At 32.8% G+C, this 20,645-nt stretch overlaps 1 protein-coding gene across 1 annotated transcript in view; it reads right to left on the reverse strand.

The window, feature by feature from the left end:
• The window catches only part of LOC144368933 (sodium/potassium-transporting ATPase subunit beta-1-interacting protein 2-like), a 565,595-nt gene that overhangs the window by 408,349 nt on the left and 136,601 nt on the right, over window positions 1-20,645 (reverse strand). The window contains exon 3 of the mRNA XM_078027889.1: window positions 10,481-10,561. Within this exon, the coding sequence (XP_077884015.1) occupies window positions 10,481-10,561 (81 nt within the window). The remainder of the gene's footprint in view (window positions 1-10,480; window positions 10,562-20,645) is intronic.

Raw genomic sequence — 20,645 nt, forward strand, 5'->3', positions numbered from 1 at the left:
AGAGTGACTATATAGCTACAGATCTCTTCAGGAGTGTGCCAAATTGTGTGATATTGGTTCCCCACTTGGGACTAATTGAGAGCACCAAACTCATTCTCACTTGTGATTCAAATAAAAGATTTGAAGACCTGTCACTAGAGATTTTTCCATCCGAGTAGGAAAGGAACAGTGTGTCCCTATGGTATCAATGCAGCTACTTTGCTACAAAAATGCCTAGTTTTTATACTATAAGAAAGATGACATTTCTTGAAATACCTCCTAATTACTTCAGTTTTATATATTACACCTCTGAGTGTGAAAACCCTGGAGTCCTGCAATTACCATTAGACTCATTTCTCTGGCAGGTTACATGCGCTAATGAAAGAAAAAAAGAAAAACTAATTATATTCCACAAATGGCTGTTTATTAGTGAGTCATTCTCCTCTTTTTGCCCTTCTATGATGCTTTTCTGATTGCAACAGGCTGGTATACATTTTACTTTATTAAAATTTTAAAAAATATATAATCTTTAAAGAGGAAGAAGGGAAGTAACACTTTAAATGCTATCTTAAAACTTAAATATTTCAAAATTTCTTCATGCAATTCTTAATCAGGAGAGTTAAATAGTCTCATTTTCTTTGTATTGCTTTGTCTAATAACATACTATTTTCTGAACATTGCTCCCTAGTTACCTATAGTGTACTCAACTACTATTCCAAAGGTTCAACTGCATTTTCAATGTAAAGTTTAAATACAGAGCAGAATAGTGTAGGTTTGTTACCATATGAAAGGCATAGGAAATAGTCACTTATTTGCTCTTTCTTTGCCAAATAACTCTGCATGCTAGAAGCAAAAAAAAAAAAAAAAAAAGATTTCACCATTGAATATCCATTGAGTTGAAGTTTATATAACATCTCTCAGTTCATCAAAGCATCAATTGTCCTAAAGTGAATCTGTAGGCAAAGACATTGATAGTCTGTTCTTTAAAGCTAATTTGACAACCACCTATCCCAATTAGGTTTGTACAAGAGTTGCAAGGGTCATGTTTGGGGTAATTTTGATAAGGTCATCAGAGACCTTGTCAAAGACTGAGAGCACACTAGGGACTGTGTTGGACCAGTTAGACATAATTGTAAGTTAAATTCTGAAACCATTTCAGGATCTAAGAGCCCATTTAATAGGTAATTCTAATTTAGACTAGATAATCCAAGGTTTTTCAAAAATTTCAATGGTTTTCAGTAGTTTTAAAATTTTATTTTGAATACTTCTAAATGTAAAGCCATGAATATATGTGCAAATATATTTTAGTAATTTAAAATTGCTCAGTGTATAATAAACCTATAAAAGCATAGCTTTTTAAATTTGGGCACAGAATAAAAAATATTGTTCTAGAATAATCTTCATAGAGTAGGCTTTGGAGACAAACAAGTATGCCAATTTCTCAGGCTACTTATCATTCTTCTTTTGTTTTGTTTCTAGCAGAGAATATCACAGAATATTAAATTCTGTACTTTTATTTTTTCATAGTTACTTTCTGCAAACTTTTCCTTGTGAGTTAATGGCATCCTCATGGCTTCAAAGAGAACTAGTGTTGTTTTAGTAGGAACACAGAAAATAAATAGTTTCTGCTTTTTTTAACTTCCAAAAGAGTTTCTCAAAGTCCGCATCAGAAAATATTAGCTTTGGAATCAAATATTTTGTCTTATAAAAACAAAACATTACTGAGAAAGAAAGGTTATGTAGGAAAATCTGCACACACTTTACTTTTTCATAACAGAGTGGAAACAATAGATGAAACCATTCAAGGCCATTTCTAGAGAGAACAGAGCAAAAGGACTTACAGTAGTCAGATAGGGTATGCCTTTGAATCAGTAGCAGATCAGCATGTGACAGCTGAGTCAACATTCTCAGGCTGTCACAGTGAACTTGGCCAGCAGCATGGAGACTCCTGGGAGTCAAGTCTGCCGTTCTGCTAGAAGATCATTTTGCTGTTCTATCAAGCAGCTCAGGCTGTCCATTCACATTGCTCCCTTACAAAACCTTCTATCAACAGTTTACATTCATGACAGCTGTAAGTCATTCAGCAGAAATAATGCTTGTTCATTCCCAGGACTTTGCTAGTTCTCAGGGAACTCTTCTATATGGAAGGTCCTATTTTCAATACTGAAGACACTTCCTAAGCGCCACAAAAGACTAGGAGTCTTGATACAGAGGCACTTAGATGGGGTATTAACAACAGAAAAAAAAAAGTAAATTAAGTAGAATTTAAGCAGTTACTGGAGCCATAGAACCTATAAATGCCATCTAGATTTTGATGGCGAGAACAGAATTGTGACATTATTTACACTGTTTTAATAAGACTAAGGAAGGCTGATATCAAAGTGAGGATTTTCAGAAGTAGTTGCAGTTTCAACCAAAATGGCACTAAGCATACAATAGATTCATTACCCTGAAAATTGGTATCCTCAGCTTCTGGGAATTCAATTATAATAATAAAAATGATGCAAATAAATTTGCAGGACCAACTCAATTTTGGAATCAGCTCCACTTTGAAGGAACCTATGTGGATATTTCTGAATGGGATTTTGCTGCACAAAGGAAGGATATGTAAGACATGGGTTTTCTAGAATGAATTTAAACACAAGTTCTCCTCAGACCTTAGCTAATATATTAGGTTGCTTTGCTTGATATATTGGTTACAGTCAGTATTAAGTAATAAATCAACAGATAAATCTATTTATGCATGAATACCAAGTTCTGCGTTACAATCCCTGCTTCAAAAGATGGTGGGAAATCAAGAACTCTCCTTGTGCCTATGTGAAGGCTCCCAGTAATGTAATACTTAGAACAAATAGTGTGTTCCATGCACAAATGATGTCAACAGGTAGAATTTTTTGTTATGGATGAAAGACCTAGGCCTCACTCCAAAGAAATCAGAAACCATATTTTAAAAATGTCTCCAGGAGTGACTCATATGATCCTGTTTGGAAAGCATGATTCTAGGGAGCCTGCTGTTTGATTAACTTCCCTGTGCTTGCTACCAACAAAGGATTCTAGACCAATCCTGAGTGACACACATCCCATCCTACTCTCCATGTAACAATGGAGTAAAAGGGAAGGACCCCCCACTGTTGTATTTGTGGGTCTGGATAATTATGAAATCTACTCTATTGCCATTCGGTTTCATTCTAATGAGCATTGTTAATATGCTTGGCATTTCTCTTGGTCTCAGAAATGAATAAAACATGAACCCAATATTGAAGAAGGGACAGTTGAGCAAACAAATAATTAGAATATATTGATAAGTGAAACTTGTTGCCTTTGTTTTATGTTGTATTAAGTGTGATTATTTATAAACAACGAAAACATTCTTAATTGATTCTATAATTTCTTTCTACTGTGTGGTGGCCAGGGGCAGACATTCTCCTAAACAGTGATAACACAGAGCCTTTTAGGAAGTTGAAGTTTAGTAGGAAATAAGTAATATAATAAATATAATAAAACAGAGAAAAAATAATACCATATAATTAATTATAAAGATTTGGGGAGATGTTTAGCATTTGTATTTATTGTTATTTATGTAATATAGTAAGAAATAATATGATAAAATTATTTATAAATTTATGGGAAGGTATTTAGCATTTCTTCTAGTGCAGATTTTCTGATAATTGGTTATCTGAGTTCTTGTCTGAAAATTATTTTATTTCACCTTATTTATTCTATTCTTCAGAGTATAAAATTGTAGGTTGGCCTTTTGGAGTGCTTTTAGGTGTCACTCACTTGTCTTCTAGGTTCTTCATTTCTTTGAAGAGTCAATTCTTGTTTCTGTTTCTCTGAAGGCAATGTGTCTCCTGTCTTCAGTGTTTTTAAGATTTTTATCTCTGTTTTGCAAAAGTCCTACTCATGTCTACCCATATGCAGTCATCTTGATATTTATTCCACTTGGCATATGGGAACAATCTTAAATTTTTGCAATGATGTATTTACACAGTTTTGGAAAATTATCTGTCATTTTCACTCTAGGTATTGCTTCAGTCCAATTATATATTTTTTTCTTCTTTTAGGACTTCAGTTCACTAAGCCCCATATGTTTCTGACATCCTTTACCGTTTTTTGAATTCTTTTTAGGTGTCCTTTAATCTTTCCCCGTGCTTGAGTTTGTATATTTTCTATAAGCTCATTTTCAAATTGACCAATCTTCTAAATTTTTTGGTTCTACTATTAAACTCACCTAATGAATTTATTTTTAAGTTATTTTTAGTTCCTGAGTTTCCTTTTGACTTTTCATATAGATATCAACTCTTTGTGGATAAATTCTTCATCTTTCAACATATTCTCTGTAGTTTTTCCCTTGATTCTCTTCAACATGTTTTATTTTCTAAAGTCCTTATTAGGTCATTAAAATATCAGAATCATTTGTTGGTGCATTTCAATTGTTCATTGTTTTCTCACTTTTAATTATGAGGCTCTTTCTTTTAGCAAGTGTAGCTATTTTCAATTGTCTGCTATGCACATAAATAAACCATAAAGGCCTGAGATAATGCTTTCTCTTTAAGATGTCTGCCCTTTCCTTAACTAGACAGATAAAATGATGGGTAATCAACTTAGTTCAATCAAGGACAATTCTGAGTTGACTCTGGATTTTAGCCTGGTAATGTTCAGTCTGCTTTTAGTTTTTCCCTGACTCCCTCTCCAGGTATTTGCAATGATAAATCTGATTTATCCTATATAGTTCTTCCCCTAACTTCAGTCTCATTTTACCAGACTGACAAAAATTTTTCACTATATTTCTTAAGAATCTTTTCATTTATATTTTAAGTTTTGTACAGAATTCACCAAATGCCCTAACAGAAAAAATGTCCATATGTTTGAGTCTGCTTCTCTCAAAGCTGTGATGATTTATAAATTCTTCAGAAATAGTCCTCTACGTCTTCAAAGCCCAAATTCCAAGCCTCTGACCTCACCTAAAATCAGCACATGCCTCCAGGAAACAGCATCTTAAAAGGTCAGGGCTTCTCTTTGGAGAACACCTTTCCAGAGTAGTCATTCCCCCAACAGATCCCTGCTGTTTTCACCTTGTTGGTGTCTGAAGTTTACAATACAACACACACACACACTCACACACACACACTCACACACAAACACCATCTATATAATACAAATATATAGTTCTTCCTTGATTATACAATTAGCCTAAAAAATGTCTGTAGTCTACTTTAAAAAAAAAGTTCCTGTTTTAATTTATTTTTCAGTGAATTTTGTTCTTTTGCTTTTTTTTTTGTCTTTTAGTATGAAGCGAACTTACAAAGTTTAATTCCTTGGAGAGGATGATAAATCCTTTTAGACATGTTGAATTTAAGGTGACAATGGACCTGACATGACACCAGCAGGATGCTGGAGGTATGGGACTTGAACATAGCAACAAGGTCAGGGCCAAAGATACAAATCTGGTAGACATGGTGTAAAGATGATAGTTTATATTATGACAATAGGTGGCATTTTCAAGTAAACAATGTAGCCAGAGAAGTAAAAAGTTTCAAGGACCCTATTTCTCACAGAGAAGGAGAAAAGAAAAACAAAGAAGAGAGAATTAAAGAACTTAAAAAAATAAGCACAATAATTCAATGAATTATCAAGAAAAATAATGGAGGTTGTGGCTAACCAAATGGCAATAGGAAGTTTCATTTACAGATTTAGGAAGGAATTGTATTATGTCCAATTTTCACTAATCATGGAACATTTTCCTCTATACACTAAATGAAAAAGTACTTGGATAGTTGGGAATTTTAAATTTCAAAATTATCCTAATTAGGTCAGTGATAGTTAACTGAAGGGATCTTATACTACATACATTTTACAGTAAGGAAAACAAAGTAAGAACCTATAAATCCAAAATATTGTCCTCTTGATAGTTGTTGAATTTACTTTTAGTAACTATAGGTCTTCTTTAATAGTAATTGAATAGATTTTTTAATTATTTAAAAAGTATCAATTTAAATAAAAATGATTACAACAGATTTCTCTCCATACTACCATATTTCATATAGGGCTACAAAAGCTTTTTTTTTTTTGATATTAGCCTATTGGATACCCTTCTAAATGAATGATGCATTTTGTTATAAGAGAAATAAAACTGAGATTGTTGTAATAGAATGTTATTATGCATCTTTCTGTATCTGGTTTTAAGGATTTGTTCCCTATTTGTTCCCTAGCTAACTGAGTATGACAGGTTTTATCTCCCCCTATCTCTTATATTCACAAGAAAGCAATTTCATTCCCCAAAGCTTAAACAGAGCACATTCTTTTGCCTTTTAAATAGCAAATTTTTAAAATAATTTACATTTAGATATCTGAAGTAACCATCAAAATTATAAAAATGGAACAGCTTTCCAGAAGTTGCTTTCAAATGTGTTCATCCTGAAGCACACATATCACTGGATGAAACTAATTACTTTTGGCTCTCCTTAACAAGGCATCTCAGGTATAATGAAACCTGATCTGTACTAGGTCCCTACTCTCACAAATTTAACTAAAAACAAATTCAGCTCTTGTAAGTGTAAAATAATTCCTTGAGGTCTATATGTTTATTGTTTTATTTTGCAAAATGATACATCATTCACTAATGATAATACACACTTCATAAAAGTAGAGACTGAGATCACAAAAATCATTTGAAGAAAAGTGGTAGAAAATAATTTCAATCTCAATAATTTACTTTATTAAATCTAATAAAATATTTTTGCATTTAATGAGAATATCACTAAGAGTTTTGCTTATGTATTACTATTTAAAAAGTTATTTAATATATTTCATTTTCCCCAGCAGTTATTCTAATACATATATACCATGTTATATGCGTTTTTCCTCTAATTACAAAGTACTTTGAAATTAAGCATTGCTACGTGGGAAATGGTATATCTTTCCTCCTCTCAAAGTTACTGAATGCAGTTAACGGCCGGGATTAATTTCCATTTCTCTCTATTGAATATATGAACAAAAAAATTCAAAGTGTCAGGAATAGTTGAACAAAACAATATTATTTATTTATATGAGAAATTCTGAAAACTATTAATATAATAGCCCATACGACACTTAATGTGAAAAGTCATTTGAAAGCTGGTGCATGCCTATGACATAATGATCCCATCGACTGAAGATAACAAGTTCAAACCCAGCCTCAGCAACTATGCAGAACCTAAGCGACATAGCAAGATCTTGTCTCAAAGTAAAACATAAAACGGGCTGAGAATGTAGCTAAGTGGTTAAGTGCCCCTAGGTTCAATTCCTCATACCCACTCCCCACAAAAGGCAGTTGTTAACAAATTAGCACTTTTGGATAAAGATAAATTTGATCTTGGTTTCCTTAACAGGGCAACCATTAAAATATCAACCCAGGAATAACATATTGAGGGATGCTTCAGAATGTTTTCATTGCTAATATCTAATCTAATAACAATAATGTGTAAATAGTTAATATGCCATGTGTATTTTTTGTTGCTATCATTTACCATTTTATTTTATATTCCCATTATTTTGTTAATTTTTTTTGAGAGAGAGAGAGAGAGAGAAAGAGAGAGAATATAAATCTTTTTTGTAGATGGACACAACACAATGCCTTTATTTTTATGTGGTGCTGAGAATCGAACCCGGGTCCCACCTGTCCTAGGCAAGCGCTCTACCACTGAGCCACAATTCCAGCCCTATTTTGTTAATTTAAGTAAGATAAAATATTTGCAAAGCAGCTTCTCTGGTGAAATAATTAATTAAATAATTTATTTTTCCTTAGATAGGAGAGAGATAATAAATGAAACATTAAGTCTTTAGTAACAATGTTAGATTTTCATAGAATTTTCATTGAAGAAGATATATTAATAATACAGCCATATGTATTGAAAGAAAACTTAAAATCAAACAGGTTAGTTCTTTGTATCATATTATTGTAATTAAATCATCCATTACTGAATGTTCACACTGAGCTTCTTTTTTATGGCTGTAATCTCTGGCGCATAAAGCATACGAAAATGACAACACAAACTTCTAAACTCTAAACAGGTAGCTAAAATTTGTGTCAATGTTTTATTACATTTTATCACTTCTTGCCAATCTTTATGATGAAGCAGTCACCTATTTATAAAACACTTTATGGAAATAAATACACTTCATCCACGTATATAAGGATCATGAAATTTTCTCTCTGGGTCTATTTGTCATATTTCTCCATAAGCCTCAAACTAGCTGACCCCTTCAAAAGGTAGAAATGTTATTTTATTTTTCTGGTGAGTTGAAGTAAACAATCATTTGTATTCTATACTCTTAAGTATTAGCAGTTTCAGGAGTGCCATTTTTGAGTTTTCATATATCTGTATATGATATAATTTTCAATCACCATTGCTTCCCTCTGGCATTATAATTCTTGAAAACTGTGAGGAAGTTGCAACTAAAGAATTAAATGGTATAAATACACTTTTCTCTAACCCTTTGAGCAGCAAAGGGAAGAAAAACGCAGCACAGATAACTGCATAACTTTGCCCTTTATGGTTTTACTTTAGATTATTTGTTAAAAAAAGAAATTATTAAATTTTCATGTGCTCTGCAGAGCCTAGCCTTGGTGTATAAGATGAAAACAAAAGGAAGTATTATTAACTGCTTCATCGCCAAGGAATAGGTGTCATATGCCTGCCAGCACTGCAAGAACTCATGATCCTCTGGATTGCAACTCTCTGGAATTGTGATGTTGCAGGATGTGTCCTCACTCTGATTTCAGTGCTCCTGTTTGAGGTCAGGAGACCCCAAGCTGCCTTCTGTGCCTGCAGTCATCACGTGGCATAGTGAGCACAATTACACAGAACTTGTGCAACCAGCTTGACTCACATCTCTGTTTTTTATATTAAACAAATTCTACGATCTGCCGAAATCATTTTACTCAGCCAGTATGCCTGAATACCTTCCTTACAAGTTTTTTAAATAGAAAATATCATTAAAAGTCATTGCAGTGTGAAATTTCTTTGAAGAAAGTGGATTATAGAGCAGCAGAGACATATATAAGGAATTCACGTTGTTGAAGAGGCCTGTTTGCTTTTCTGCATAGAGGCAAATATGAGGGTAAGCAGCCCTTTTATCTGTGTCCCTCCTAGAGAGGCCTCAATTGATTTGCACTGGACTCTCTACCTTCCTGAAAGGATTGCTGCCACCCAAAATGGCAGAAATACCACCCACTAGGGAAAATTTTGTTGGCCAGGGTGAGGACTCCTCTAAAGTCTGATCCTCAAACATGTTTCGGAAGCCTTAGTTCTTTCTCATACCATAATATCACCATTTTATCCACCTTTTATCTTTGTCAGTGAACCAAAATAAATCAAGGTTATTTCTACTTGATATAAAGCCACATATCACAGTTCAATAATAAATGAACAACACCAAAAATGCTGAGTGTTTTCTTAAACTCAAGAATGCTACATTGTAAATGAGTATACCCTTATTATCATTCCCGCTTCTCTATCCTGCCAAAGTATATGGCCCTGTAAAGGTAGTCTGCAGGATCTTCCCTCCCCCTTTCCCTTTCCCTTTCCCTTTCCTTTCCTTTCCCTCCCTCCCTCCCTCCCTCTCTTCTTTCTTTTTCTTTATAAAGCATGTGATCAGCTCTGAGTTTTAAAACTCTCAGCATCTTTGTAGAATATTCCACTTTAATAAGGAGTAAGTAAAAGAACATTCTAAAATATTTATTGTTCAAAGTTGATAAGAAGTACAAGCTTGAAACTCTCTCAAGAATCAAGATCTACAGCTACCTAAAAGGGATGACCTTGGTTAACTTCTTTGCCACCAATTTTATTGCAAAAAAAAAAAAAAGAAAAGAAAAAAAAGAAGAAGGTGGAGGAGGAGGATGGTGATTCCGAAATCAAAAAACTATATTATTTCAGTAGTAAAGACATTCTTGTTGAATATACAAAAGTGATACATGTGCTTACAACATATTGAACAAAGAAATATGAATTTAAAATGCACTTTAAGTCTTTTCTAGATTATTGAAGAATTAAGTCTTTATTTTGATCATTTTGTAACAAATTATACCCCTCTGGTAAAATCTTTACTCAACTAAAACCCCTTAATTGTTTGAATTATTGCACTACAATTTGGGCTCAATGAGGAAAATGTTTAGTAGATAAGCAAACTGATTTTAAAAATCATCCATTTTTCTCTATGAAAAAAAAATCCTACTTAACTTCAAAAATCACTCATCAGTAAATGTTATAAAAGCACAATGCATGATCACTATATTCATCAATATTTCACACTTGTTTTCCTTAAAAACACAAAAGCATAGTTTTGTGATACATCAAACATATCTCCAATGATGGAAATGCAGAGATATAAATCAAAACACCTTCAGTTTACCTTCTTGACAGGTGCATCTAGGTAACAAGAGCAGGGTGAGACTGCCCTCATTAGGAAGAGACTTGTTATCACACTACTGATGACTCCCGTAAATGGGGTGGTGCATTACCTTTGAGAGGTCCCCAGCCTCCAGATAGAAGCAGATAACAAACACGTTCCAGGTAACCCAGAGGACTAGCCAGACAGCATACTGTGGAAAAGCAAGAGAGAAGTGACAAGGAATTAATTGGGAATATGCTGTGTAAGATTAAAAAAGAACTTGAATTTCTGTACTCCTAATTCATAAGATTCAGGGGAAATATTAGATATTGCTTCTTTCCAAGGAACAGGACTAGATATAATTTCATCTCTCTGTTGCTTTCCTTTCACTGTTATGGAATCTTACACTATTATAGCTCAAACTTACTGAAGGAAGATTTTTAGATTTTAAGACAAAGTAATTAGTCAACCACATTTCTGGTTTAAGGGTGAATTATTTCAGCTTCTAGATACATAAAATAATGGCTTCTCCAAAAGAAACATTAAGTATATTAAAAAAACTAATATTTTCATCCAATAAAATTGTCCTTATATAGGACAATGTATGACCTTTCTCCAAGTTAGGATCCTCTTCAAATCAGTCCTCCATCTAATCAGCTTTTCTCTCCTTGGTGTCTCCTTTTCATTTCTCTACTCACATTCTCACTTTATCCTCTTATAATCTCCCACAACAATAGCTGTATAGCTACCATGCCCAACTTCCTTTCACTGTCCAGTTAGTGTAACTTCTGTAGGGATGACAAATTTTCTTGCCAACCCATACTTTTGGTGATTCAGTCAACTAACAAGTATGAAGAATCTAGAAGACAACATACTAGCAAAACCCTGTATATACAAATGCCAAAGATAAATGCTCCCTGCATCCAAGTCAAGAAATAGATAAGAAAAAATACGGTAATCATACAGGAAATATAAATAGGCATTTAACCTGAGAAGAGGAAAGAAGACGGAAAGATCACATAGCATAGCCTGGAAAATAAAAATCACTTGCATTAACACAAGGGGTCAAACACCTCCTAGAAGTGAATCAAGCTAACTTCAGATTTAATGAATTAGAGTGGAGATTGGAAGGTTGGTGGTGAGAGGTTCCTGTCAAAAGAGAAAATAGCAGGTAGGATTTTCTAAAAAATGCAAAAAGATGGTAACATGTCACTTCCTGCTAAATAAATGCTCATGATTTCCATTCTCTCCATGGTGAGCTTGAAGTCTTTATTTTATGGTTCAAAACTGTGACCTTGTACCATATTATCTTTTGAACCACATGCTTCAGTTAATCCCTTGAGTAATCTTGAATTCCAGGCACATTGAATACTTCCTGTCCATGTACCTGGAGAGCTATTTCCCATCCCTTTGCTGTTTTGTATGTTACTCCTCTATCCTTCAACAATTTTTATTCCCTTTATGTAGTCTTCTTACCACCTATCACTATTTTATTTTTCCTCAGCAGTCAACTCAAATATCATCTCCTGAGTTATACTCAATCAGAATTGGCTGAGTTCCATGTACTATGTGAATAGACTCTGCCTATCCTGATTTTATTGCAAATGTCTTATATTTAATTATTTGCATACATTTTCCAATGTACAATGATAATCTCCTTGAGAAAAACGACTTTAAATATATGTGTTGATATGCTTAAGCTCCCCAATTAGTACTTTTGGCAAAATATGTATTCAGAAAAATCATCAATAAATCAATGACTAGTAACCTGGAAAGCTAGTGTCAGAAATGAGAATTCTATGATATGATTATGTAGTACTAAATGGTGACTTAGCTGTTTCTCAAAAGTGATGGGTTTATCAAAATGCTGAATAGGTGTATTGCTTAGTAGAGTATGAAAGCCAAACCAAGTGGTCCAAGACAACAGAAGGGGACTGAGAGGATATTTGAGGTGAGGACTGGGAAATGGAGACAGGATCAGGAAACTGAGCAGACTTCAGTTAGAGAGAAACTTCAGTTTCAGAGCAAATAATGGATGAGACTTTTAGGTTGGCTCAATATTGTGAAGAATATTCATCTCACTATAATTAAAAACAATAAAAAACCACAAAAATCTATAACTATTTTTCTGTTTTCAAATTTAGATTTCAGTCTTAAAACTACAATAATGGTTCTTGCTTCAAAGGTAAAAGGCTGAGAAAAATGTATGCCTACAGGTTTTAGTCATTAGATTTCAGTGAGAAAGAAGCAAGTGGAGTGGAATCAAGCATCCAGGCAGATTGTAATAATTTATAATGTTCTTTGTTCATAAGGATACATGTTCCCCACCCCACTATATTTGCGATGGAGAGCTAAATAAACACTGTGTACTAAAAAATGATGTATTAGTACAGTAAAATATTTGGTAGGAGCTGTTATACACATATCAAATATTCCTGGAAATTTGTTATTGGAAGGCATGCTTCCTGATGCAGCAGTAAAGAATGTCAATGCTGCAGCCTTTATATTTCACAACTGGAATTTCATAGTAAGTTCATTAAGGGCTAAAAGTGGTATTTGATTCCATAGAGCATGCATGGTATACCAACTGTATCAATGATAGCTATTAAATATGAAATAAGAATACAGAATCTTCATTAAGATTAATTTAAGCATCATTTATAATTAGTTACTAACATTTGTGTATAAATATTGATGTAAATTATACTTGGTATGTTTACAAATCAAGCTAAAATGTCCTGTTTTAGCCAGTAAGGTTAGTAACTTTCTGGAAGGATAAGTAAGGTAATGGGTCACCTACAAATAAAGAGCATAAAGAGATTAAGTATTTGGAATCTAATGTCTGGTTTTATCAGTTAGGAACTCTGTGGCTCTATTCAAGTCAAAGGGTCATAGTATATTTCAGTTTCCTCAAAGGTAAAACAGCTTATTAATAGAAACCTCACATGGCTTAAAGGAGAATAAAGATGAAATATTTGAAAATGCTCAGTACTTGAGTTCTCAGTATATTTTCCATTTTATTAAAATGATTATACTATATTATTATCTTCCCTTGTTATTATAGTAGTAATCCTATAAATTTTATTCCCTAGTATATTAAAAATATACTTCCTATATTAACTTTTATAAAACATTGTCTCAGGTAATTGAATTTGGGAACTTGGTTTATTTTTCAGTTCAACCTAGTTCTCACTTTGAACTGTGGCTTTTTAAATATATATTAATGTCATCATTGATAGCTACATGGCATTTATGAAACAAACCTCTTTTTCATTTAGTGTCATTAAAATACATTATTATTTCTGATTTAGTATATTGTGTAATAAAGCATTTTCTATCTATTTTCTGAGTTGTTTTTTTTTCCACAGTAATTATTGTTCATAATTTTATACACCTCTTTTACCCTCTCTCCTACCCCCACCCCCACCCCATCCGCCTTCTATCCCCACCCTGGAGCAAATGCAGTGAAGGAGCAGAGTAAAAGTTCCTTTACATTCTTTGCATTTACTTTCACTTTACCATTTTCCTTTTATATTTTATTATAAACCAGTTAGCCTCATATATCACTAAACATCATAGTCTTGTAAAACAGAATCATCACCTTTAATAGTGTAGTTCCTTTAGTTAACACAGAAAGTCACACTAATGCTGTGGAGGGCTATTACTGATTTACCTTTACTCTAAGGCAACATTTTATCTATTTTAACTGTATCTCATTTAACTTATCAACTGCCTTATTTAAGTTTCTTTGACATCCTTTCTTCTTTCTCTAAATTTATTTCAATTATTATTTTCTATGTTTGCCTTTCTATTTTCTTAGCTAGTATTTATCTGAACCAATATCTTCCAAATGGGTTGTTCCTAGTTGCCCGAATATTGGTGAAGATTTTGTAATTCCTTGTAATTTGGTCTATGAGTTATTCTATCCATAACCCCCTCCATTCATACTATTCTTAAGCATAGTCATAATTATTTTGAGCATAAAGATCTACACTACCCTCTTTCCAGTTGCTACAGCTAGTGGATGTGAAATAATTGACAGTTGTTCAGTTTGAGTATAATTGGAAAGGATGTTCTGCTCAGGAGAGACAGCCTAACAGGATAACAAAGTATCACACTTGCTATCTATCATCTAACTTGTAGTTTTCTTCTAAAAACTAAACTTGCTGGGAACATTTTTTTTTTCTTGTGGAAAGAATCTTATGTTCTATGTTTCAGAAAGAAACTTTCAGATGCTATCTGTAGTGAGAGACAAATTCCATTGTATGATGAAATTCACTTTTTAAGAGTTGATATCTGAGGCACCAAGTAAACCATTTGAGAAACTGGTTCAACTTGAATCTCCAGCTACATATTTTAAACTATCATTTGTAAAAGGTAATAGAATCATCATGCTTTCCATGTTGTATTTTTAACTCCAAAGATGAAGTCTAATTAGCTAAAGAAAAAAATAATTAAAGCTCTCAGTCATGATAGGCTCAAGTTCTGGCTAGACTTAGATATGCACTAGTGTAATATTTAGAAAGATAAACTAGAAAGAAAAGGTTGACAAAAATTTTATTATAAAATAACAAGTTACAATTGATGACACTGCAAATGGCTTGCCATTTCTCTCTCTTACAGTAAAGCTAACCTAAATTTAAAATATATATTTTTAAATTATAAAATATATATAACATGCACAATGCATACAAATTTTCAGTCTGTCAAGTTCTTCTTCATATGCATACTTACAACTTTCAATTTTTGTTGAAATTTTATTACATTTATAAATTACTTTAAGGAAAACTGAATACTATGGCATTGGGTTTGCAAAATAATTTCTTCAAGAAAAATTATGGGGAAAAAAGACCCTTACTTAAGACAAACATCTTGTATTTCTCACAATGACTGCAAAGTCTACTTAAAGAAAACATGGAGTGCCTGAGGCTGGGGTTGTGGTTCAGCAGGTTTGATCCTTAGCACCACATATAAATAAATAAAAAGATGAAGGTATTGTGTCCAACTATAACTAAAAAATAAATAAGTATTTTAAAAGTGTCAAAACAAACAGTACTTGAAAAGAGGACTTAAGAATATGGTTTGACTAGTAATTTATTGTTTTAGTTTTCCTTTTTGTACACAGAAAGAGAAACATATTAGAAAAATATAATATTAGACAATATTTCATCTTTTCAAAGGAAATATTTTTATACTTTTTAATCAGGTAATTTTTTTTAAATACTAGAAGACTTCTAATAAGAAGGTTACTAAGCAAAATATTCAATAATAACTACATTTTTAAAAATTGTTATTTCGTTTTAACAAGTACATTTTGAAAATTTTTATAAGAAAATGATTTCCTCATGAACCCTGAGTAAAATTTATCTTAAACTCTTCTCTTCCATTGTTCTCTTTCTTTTACCTTAGTTCCTTTATTTAATATATTTAGATTGCTGTTGGATTACAAACTCCATAAAGGCAGAGATAATATTTGGCTTTGTTTACCACCAAAATGCCTGATATAAAATGTATGATTTGAATGTTGATATATTCAAACATTTTAAAATATGTCTAAAATACTTGGCAAATTTCTCTTTAAAATTACCAAGTAGGGAAAACTATTACCTAGTGATAGTACCTCCATCATTAGGGGATGTGATTTCTTGCCACATGATGCTTAATTGGAGAAGGAGTTAGGAACTAGATTGATTCACATTAAGTATCAGCAGAATATAGTAGCACAGTAATATACTATACTGCTTCCTCATAGCATCTGCTGCATAGGAATGCTATGGAGAATCATTTTTCATGTTTTACTTCAAGAACAATAGAATATCATCTTCTTGAAGTAAAGATTACAATAGATGATATAGAGCAACATTATGATATATAACTGGGTTACTACAGATATGATTTATATTTATCATTGATTTGCAATCAATGCAATCTATAGGAATGTTTTTTGGTAAAATTTTTTTTACTAGGTTGCAAAAATGGTATCAACTTACCAATATCACTGAAAATAGTGATACTATTGAAAATCAGAGAGAGCAAACTGAGAAAATACAAGTATCACTTTATTGTAATTTTGCCATTATATTTTCTGTGAATATTTTTTAAAACATGCATGCCAAAATCAAATAAGACATACATGACAATTCAATCATGCATTATGAATTATCAGAATAAATTTCTATCAATTAATTTTCTGTGCTTCTCTTGGAATCAATACCTAAAAATCTGTTTTTCCTTAAAGTATTTAATTTAGTTGAACATATAAACCTTTTTGGAAATCATATCTGAGTATATTTTGCTTAAACAAAGTAAGACAGACTCTCGATGTTAGAATATTCAACAGGAAATGTTTTAATGAACACATAAACATAGCTATTAAGTTTTATGTAACTGCAAATAAAAACAGTATCCCAAAGGTATTCTATTCTTCTTGAAGTAAAAAGTGGAAAATGATTCCTCTTGAATAAAAAAAAATAGCAATATGAATTCAGCATCAGGGTACTGACTATAATTTCCTGCCTTTTACTCACACAGAACATTTCATACCAAGTCACTTATTGCTGTTCAATCATAAGGCTGGGCATGTTCTACTGAATGTACTTCCAACACCTATAATAACAAATCAAGTTGTCTTGACCATTCCAATTGATGTAATCAACTTTGAAAATTGAAAGGTTAATGAAACATAGGGAATACTGAGAAAATACTAAATTATATTAAAAGCTGAATTTGTGTGTCTTAAGAAACATATAGTGGTTTTACTGATGTATGTTTGTCTGTATAGCAAGGCTGTACATGAGTGCGCATATTATGATTATGAGTGATGAGAGAACATTCCCCTTTTAACTGTGGAAGGCTGACTCTACTTCATTGTCACTAGTTGCGATTAGAAATGCTATTTTTTGCCAGTCAGTAAATAATTTAAAATTCATATTTATTGATATTTTTGGTTTTTAAATGCCTGTTTACAAATTGTAACATAAGTTTTTTTTTTTCTAAATTCCAGTAAAAAGTGTTCTTTCTATATGGAAGTTATTTTTTTTTTAATTAGCCCAACAATACAAATAAAATTGTTTCTGATTCTGGTTACATAAGTATTTGAAGATCATATTCAACATGTATTATCATGCATTAAAAACAAAGATTCTTGAATTTGATGATTTATTTATAATACATCTAATAATGTCTTTTATTACAGTGTTTTTTTTTCTACCCCCAACACTGCACAATGTTAGGCTAAAAAAAAAAAAAAAAAGAGATGGTGCTACCAAAGATATTCATATCCAAATGTCTGGAACCTGTGAAAGTTATCATATATATAGCACAGATAAAAATTTAAAAAAAAAGTCTTTGCAGATGTGATTAAGAAAGATTTTGAGGTAGGAAGATTATGCTGGATTGAGTTGGCCCAAAGTAATCACATGTGCCCTTGTAAGAGGGAGACAGATGGATCTTTTAAAAACAAAGAAAATAAATGATCTTAACAGAGCAGTGAGAGATTTGAAGATGATAAGCTTAAATACTGGACTGATATGACCACAGACAAGGGAATTCCACAGATACCTAATCTGTTAAAATGCAAAGATCAGATCTTCCCAGAGACTCTTAAGGTAGTGTGATTTGTCTTAGTGATACTGATTTCAGACTTCACAAAGCCAGAAGAATCCATTTTTGTTGTTTTGGTCAGCAACTCTGGAGTAATTTGTTCCAAAATTAGCAAGGAATTAATTTATCCACCCAAATTTTCTCTCTCTCACTGAAGAGTGATAGTGGAGAGTAAAATACCTAAAAGCTGTGAATAAGAGTAATTCACTTCAAAATTGAGATCCACTCCTTCCTGGAAATTATACATTGCTTCACAATTGGTCCACTGCTTATATTTGAATGACTCAAAAATAAAAACACCTGTTTTAAGTTATTTGCCTGATGATATAATTACTGTGAAGGTCTTTTACAGGAAATAAGGTACCTCCCCTTTTTTTAATAGGCATCTCAACAAATTCTTAATGTATTTCCAACATTTTTGCAATACGATTGTTTTATTGTTTTCAGAAGTTATTGCACTAAGTTCTAGAATGAAAAAAATCAATAAATTCCAACTCTGAATATATCTACTGTAAAAAATATTGTCAAAATGAGTTTAGAACATAGATACAATTTTGAATATTAGTTATTGTAACTAAATTTGAAAGCAAGGAAGGGAGAAAGGAAGTGATAACCATCAATACAATGGGATGATGCTTTTTAGCTGGGATATTGAATTACATGATATCATTAAAAATATTAAAAATTCTAATAACCAGATAAGCAGTTATGAACTTATCAACAATCATTTTAACCTTAAAAATTGGGAGAGCGATTAAATGTGTAATTTTTAATATCTGTCAATTCACTATTTATACCAAATACTCTTCACTATCACCCCTTTTTTATTGTTGGTCGTTCAAAACATTACATAGTTCTTAATACATCATATTTCACAGTTTGATTCAAGCGGGTTATGAACTCCCAACTTTACCCCGTATACAGATTGCTCTATCACATCAGTTACCCTTCCATTGATTGACATATTGCCTTTCTAGTGTCTGATGTATTCTGCTGTCTGTCCTATTCTCTACTATCCCCCCTCCCCTCCCCTCCCCTCCCCTTTTCTCTCTCTACCCCTTCTACTGTAAATCATTTCTTCCATTTGTATTATCTTGTCTTACCCCTCCTTTCCTCTTATATATCATTTTGTATAACCCTGAGGATCACCTTCCATTTCCATGCGATTTCCCTTCTCACTCCCTTTCCCTCCCACCTCTCATCCCTGTTTAATGTAAATCTTCTTCTCAAGCTCTTAGTCCCTACCCTGTCCTTGTTTACTCCCCTTATATCAAAGGGGTCATTTGGCATTTGTTTTTTAAAGATTGACTAGCTTCACTTAGCATAATCTGCTCTAATGCCATCCATTTCCCTCCAAATTCTATGATTTTGTCATTTTTTAATGCAGAGTAATACTCCATTGTGTATAAATGCCACATTTTCTTTATCCATTCATCTATTGAAGGGCATCTAGGCTGATTCCATAATCTTGCTATTGTGAATTGTGCTGCTATGAACATCGATGTAGCAGTGTCCCTGTAGCATGCTCTTATTAGGTCTTTAGGGAATAGACCAAGAAGGGGAATAGCTGGGTCAAATGGTGGTTCCATTCCCAGCTTTCCAAGAAATCTCCATACTGCTTTCCAAATTGGCTGCACCCTTTTTTGAGGGGATGGTGTACTAGGAATTGAATTAAGGGACACTCGACCACTGAGCCACATCCTCAACCCTATTTTGTATTTTATTTAAAGACAAGGTCTCATTGAGCTGCTAAGCATCTTGCCATTGCTGAGACTGGCTTTGAATTCCTGATTCTCCTGTCTCAGCCTCCCAAGCTGCTGGGATTATAGGCAGGTACCACTACACCCAGCCCATTATCACTTTTTAACAAATATTTAATACTAGGAGTGAATATTGCCATATCTAGGTCAGGAAAGTGAATGGAAGGTATCATTTCAACTCTATGAGTACATTTTTATGATAATTTTGACCCCATTTGAAGTATCTGTGTTTCTAGTTGATTGATGTATGCTAGGATACCTAAAAGTATTGAGTCCTTTATCCCTATTATAAATAATTACTTTTAAACAGATGACTATTCATGTATTGAATTATAGCTTTTCAACTGGGCTTCATGGAAAAATTCATGATACACATAGATAATGATACTATTTGCAAGGCACACAAATACAAACAAAGGAGAGGTTTTGAAGCACATGAAAGTGACTAACACAGAGACTCTAGTCATCCCTGGTTGTTACCAAGGAGCTCAACATTGGTGTGTCTATAAACAATTAACTGCAATACTACTGGAAAACATGCCCAAATGTTTTCAAAACATTTTCAAAACAACAGTCTTTAGAATGTATCAAAAATAGGGCTGGGGATATGGCTCAAGCGGTAGCGCGCTCACCTGGCATGTGTGCGGCCCGGGTTCGATCCTCAGCACCACATACCAACAAAGATGTTGTGTCCGGCGAGAACTAAAAAATAAATATTAAAAATTCTCTATCTCTCTCTCTCCTCTCTCACTCTCTCTTTAAAAAAAAAAAAAGAATGTATCAAAAATAGACTCTCTTCAATCTTCTCAATAGGTAACTATTTCCCTACTGGTCTGTGTCTATAGTACAGTTGCTGTAAGGAAAATTCTAAGTATCATATAGCTGATCTATTAATAGTTCAGCCATTGGATCTAATGTGGACAAATCAAGGAG

Source organism: Ictidomys tridecemlineatus, chromosome 12 (assembly GCF_052094955.1).
Source record: "Ictidomys tridecemlineatus isolate mIctTri1 chromosome 12, mIctTri1.hap1, whole genome shotgun sequence".
NCBI classification, from domain to species: domain Eukaryota; kingdom Metazoa; phylum Chordata; class Mammalia; order Rodentia; family Sciuridae; genus Ictidomys; species Ictidomys tridecemlineatus.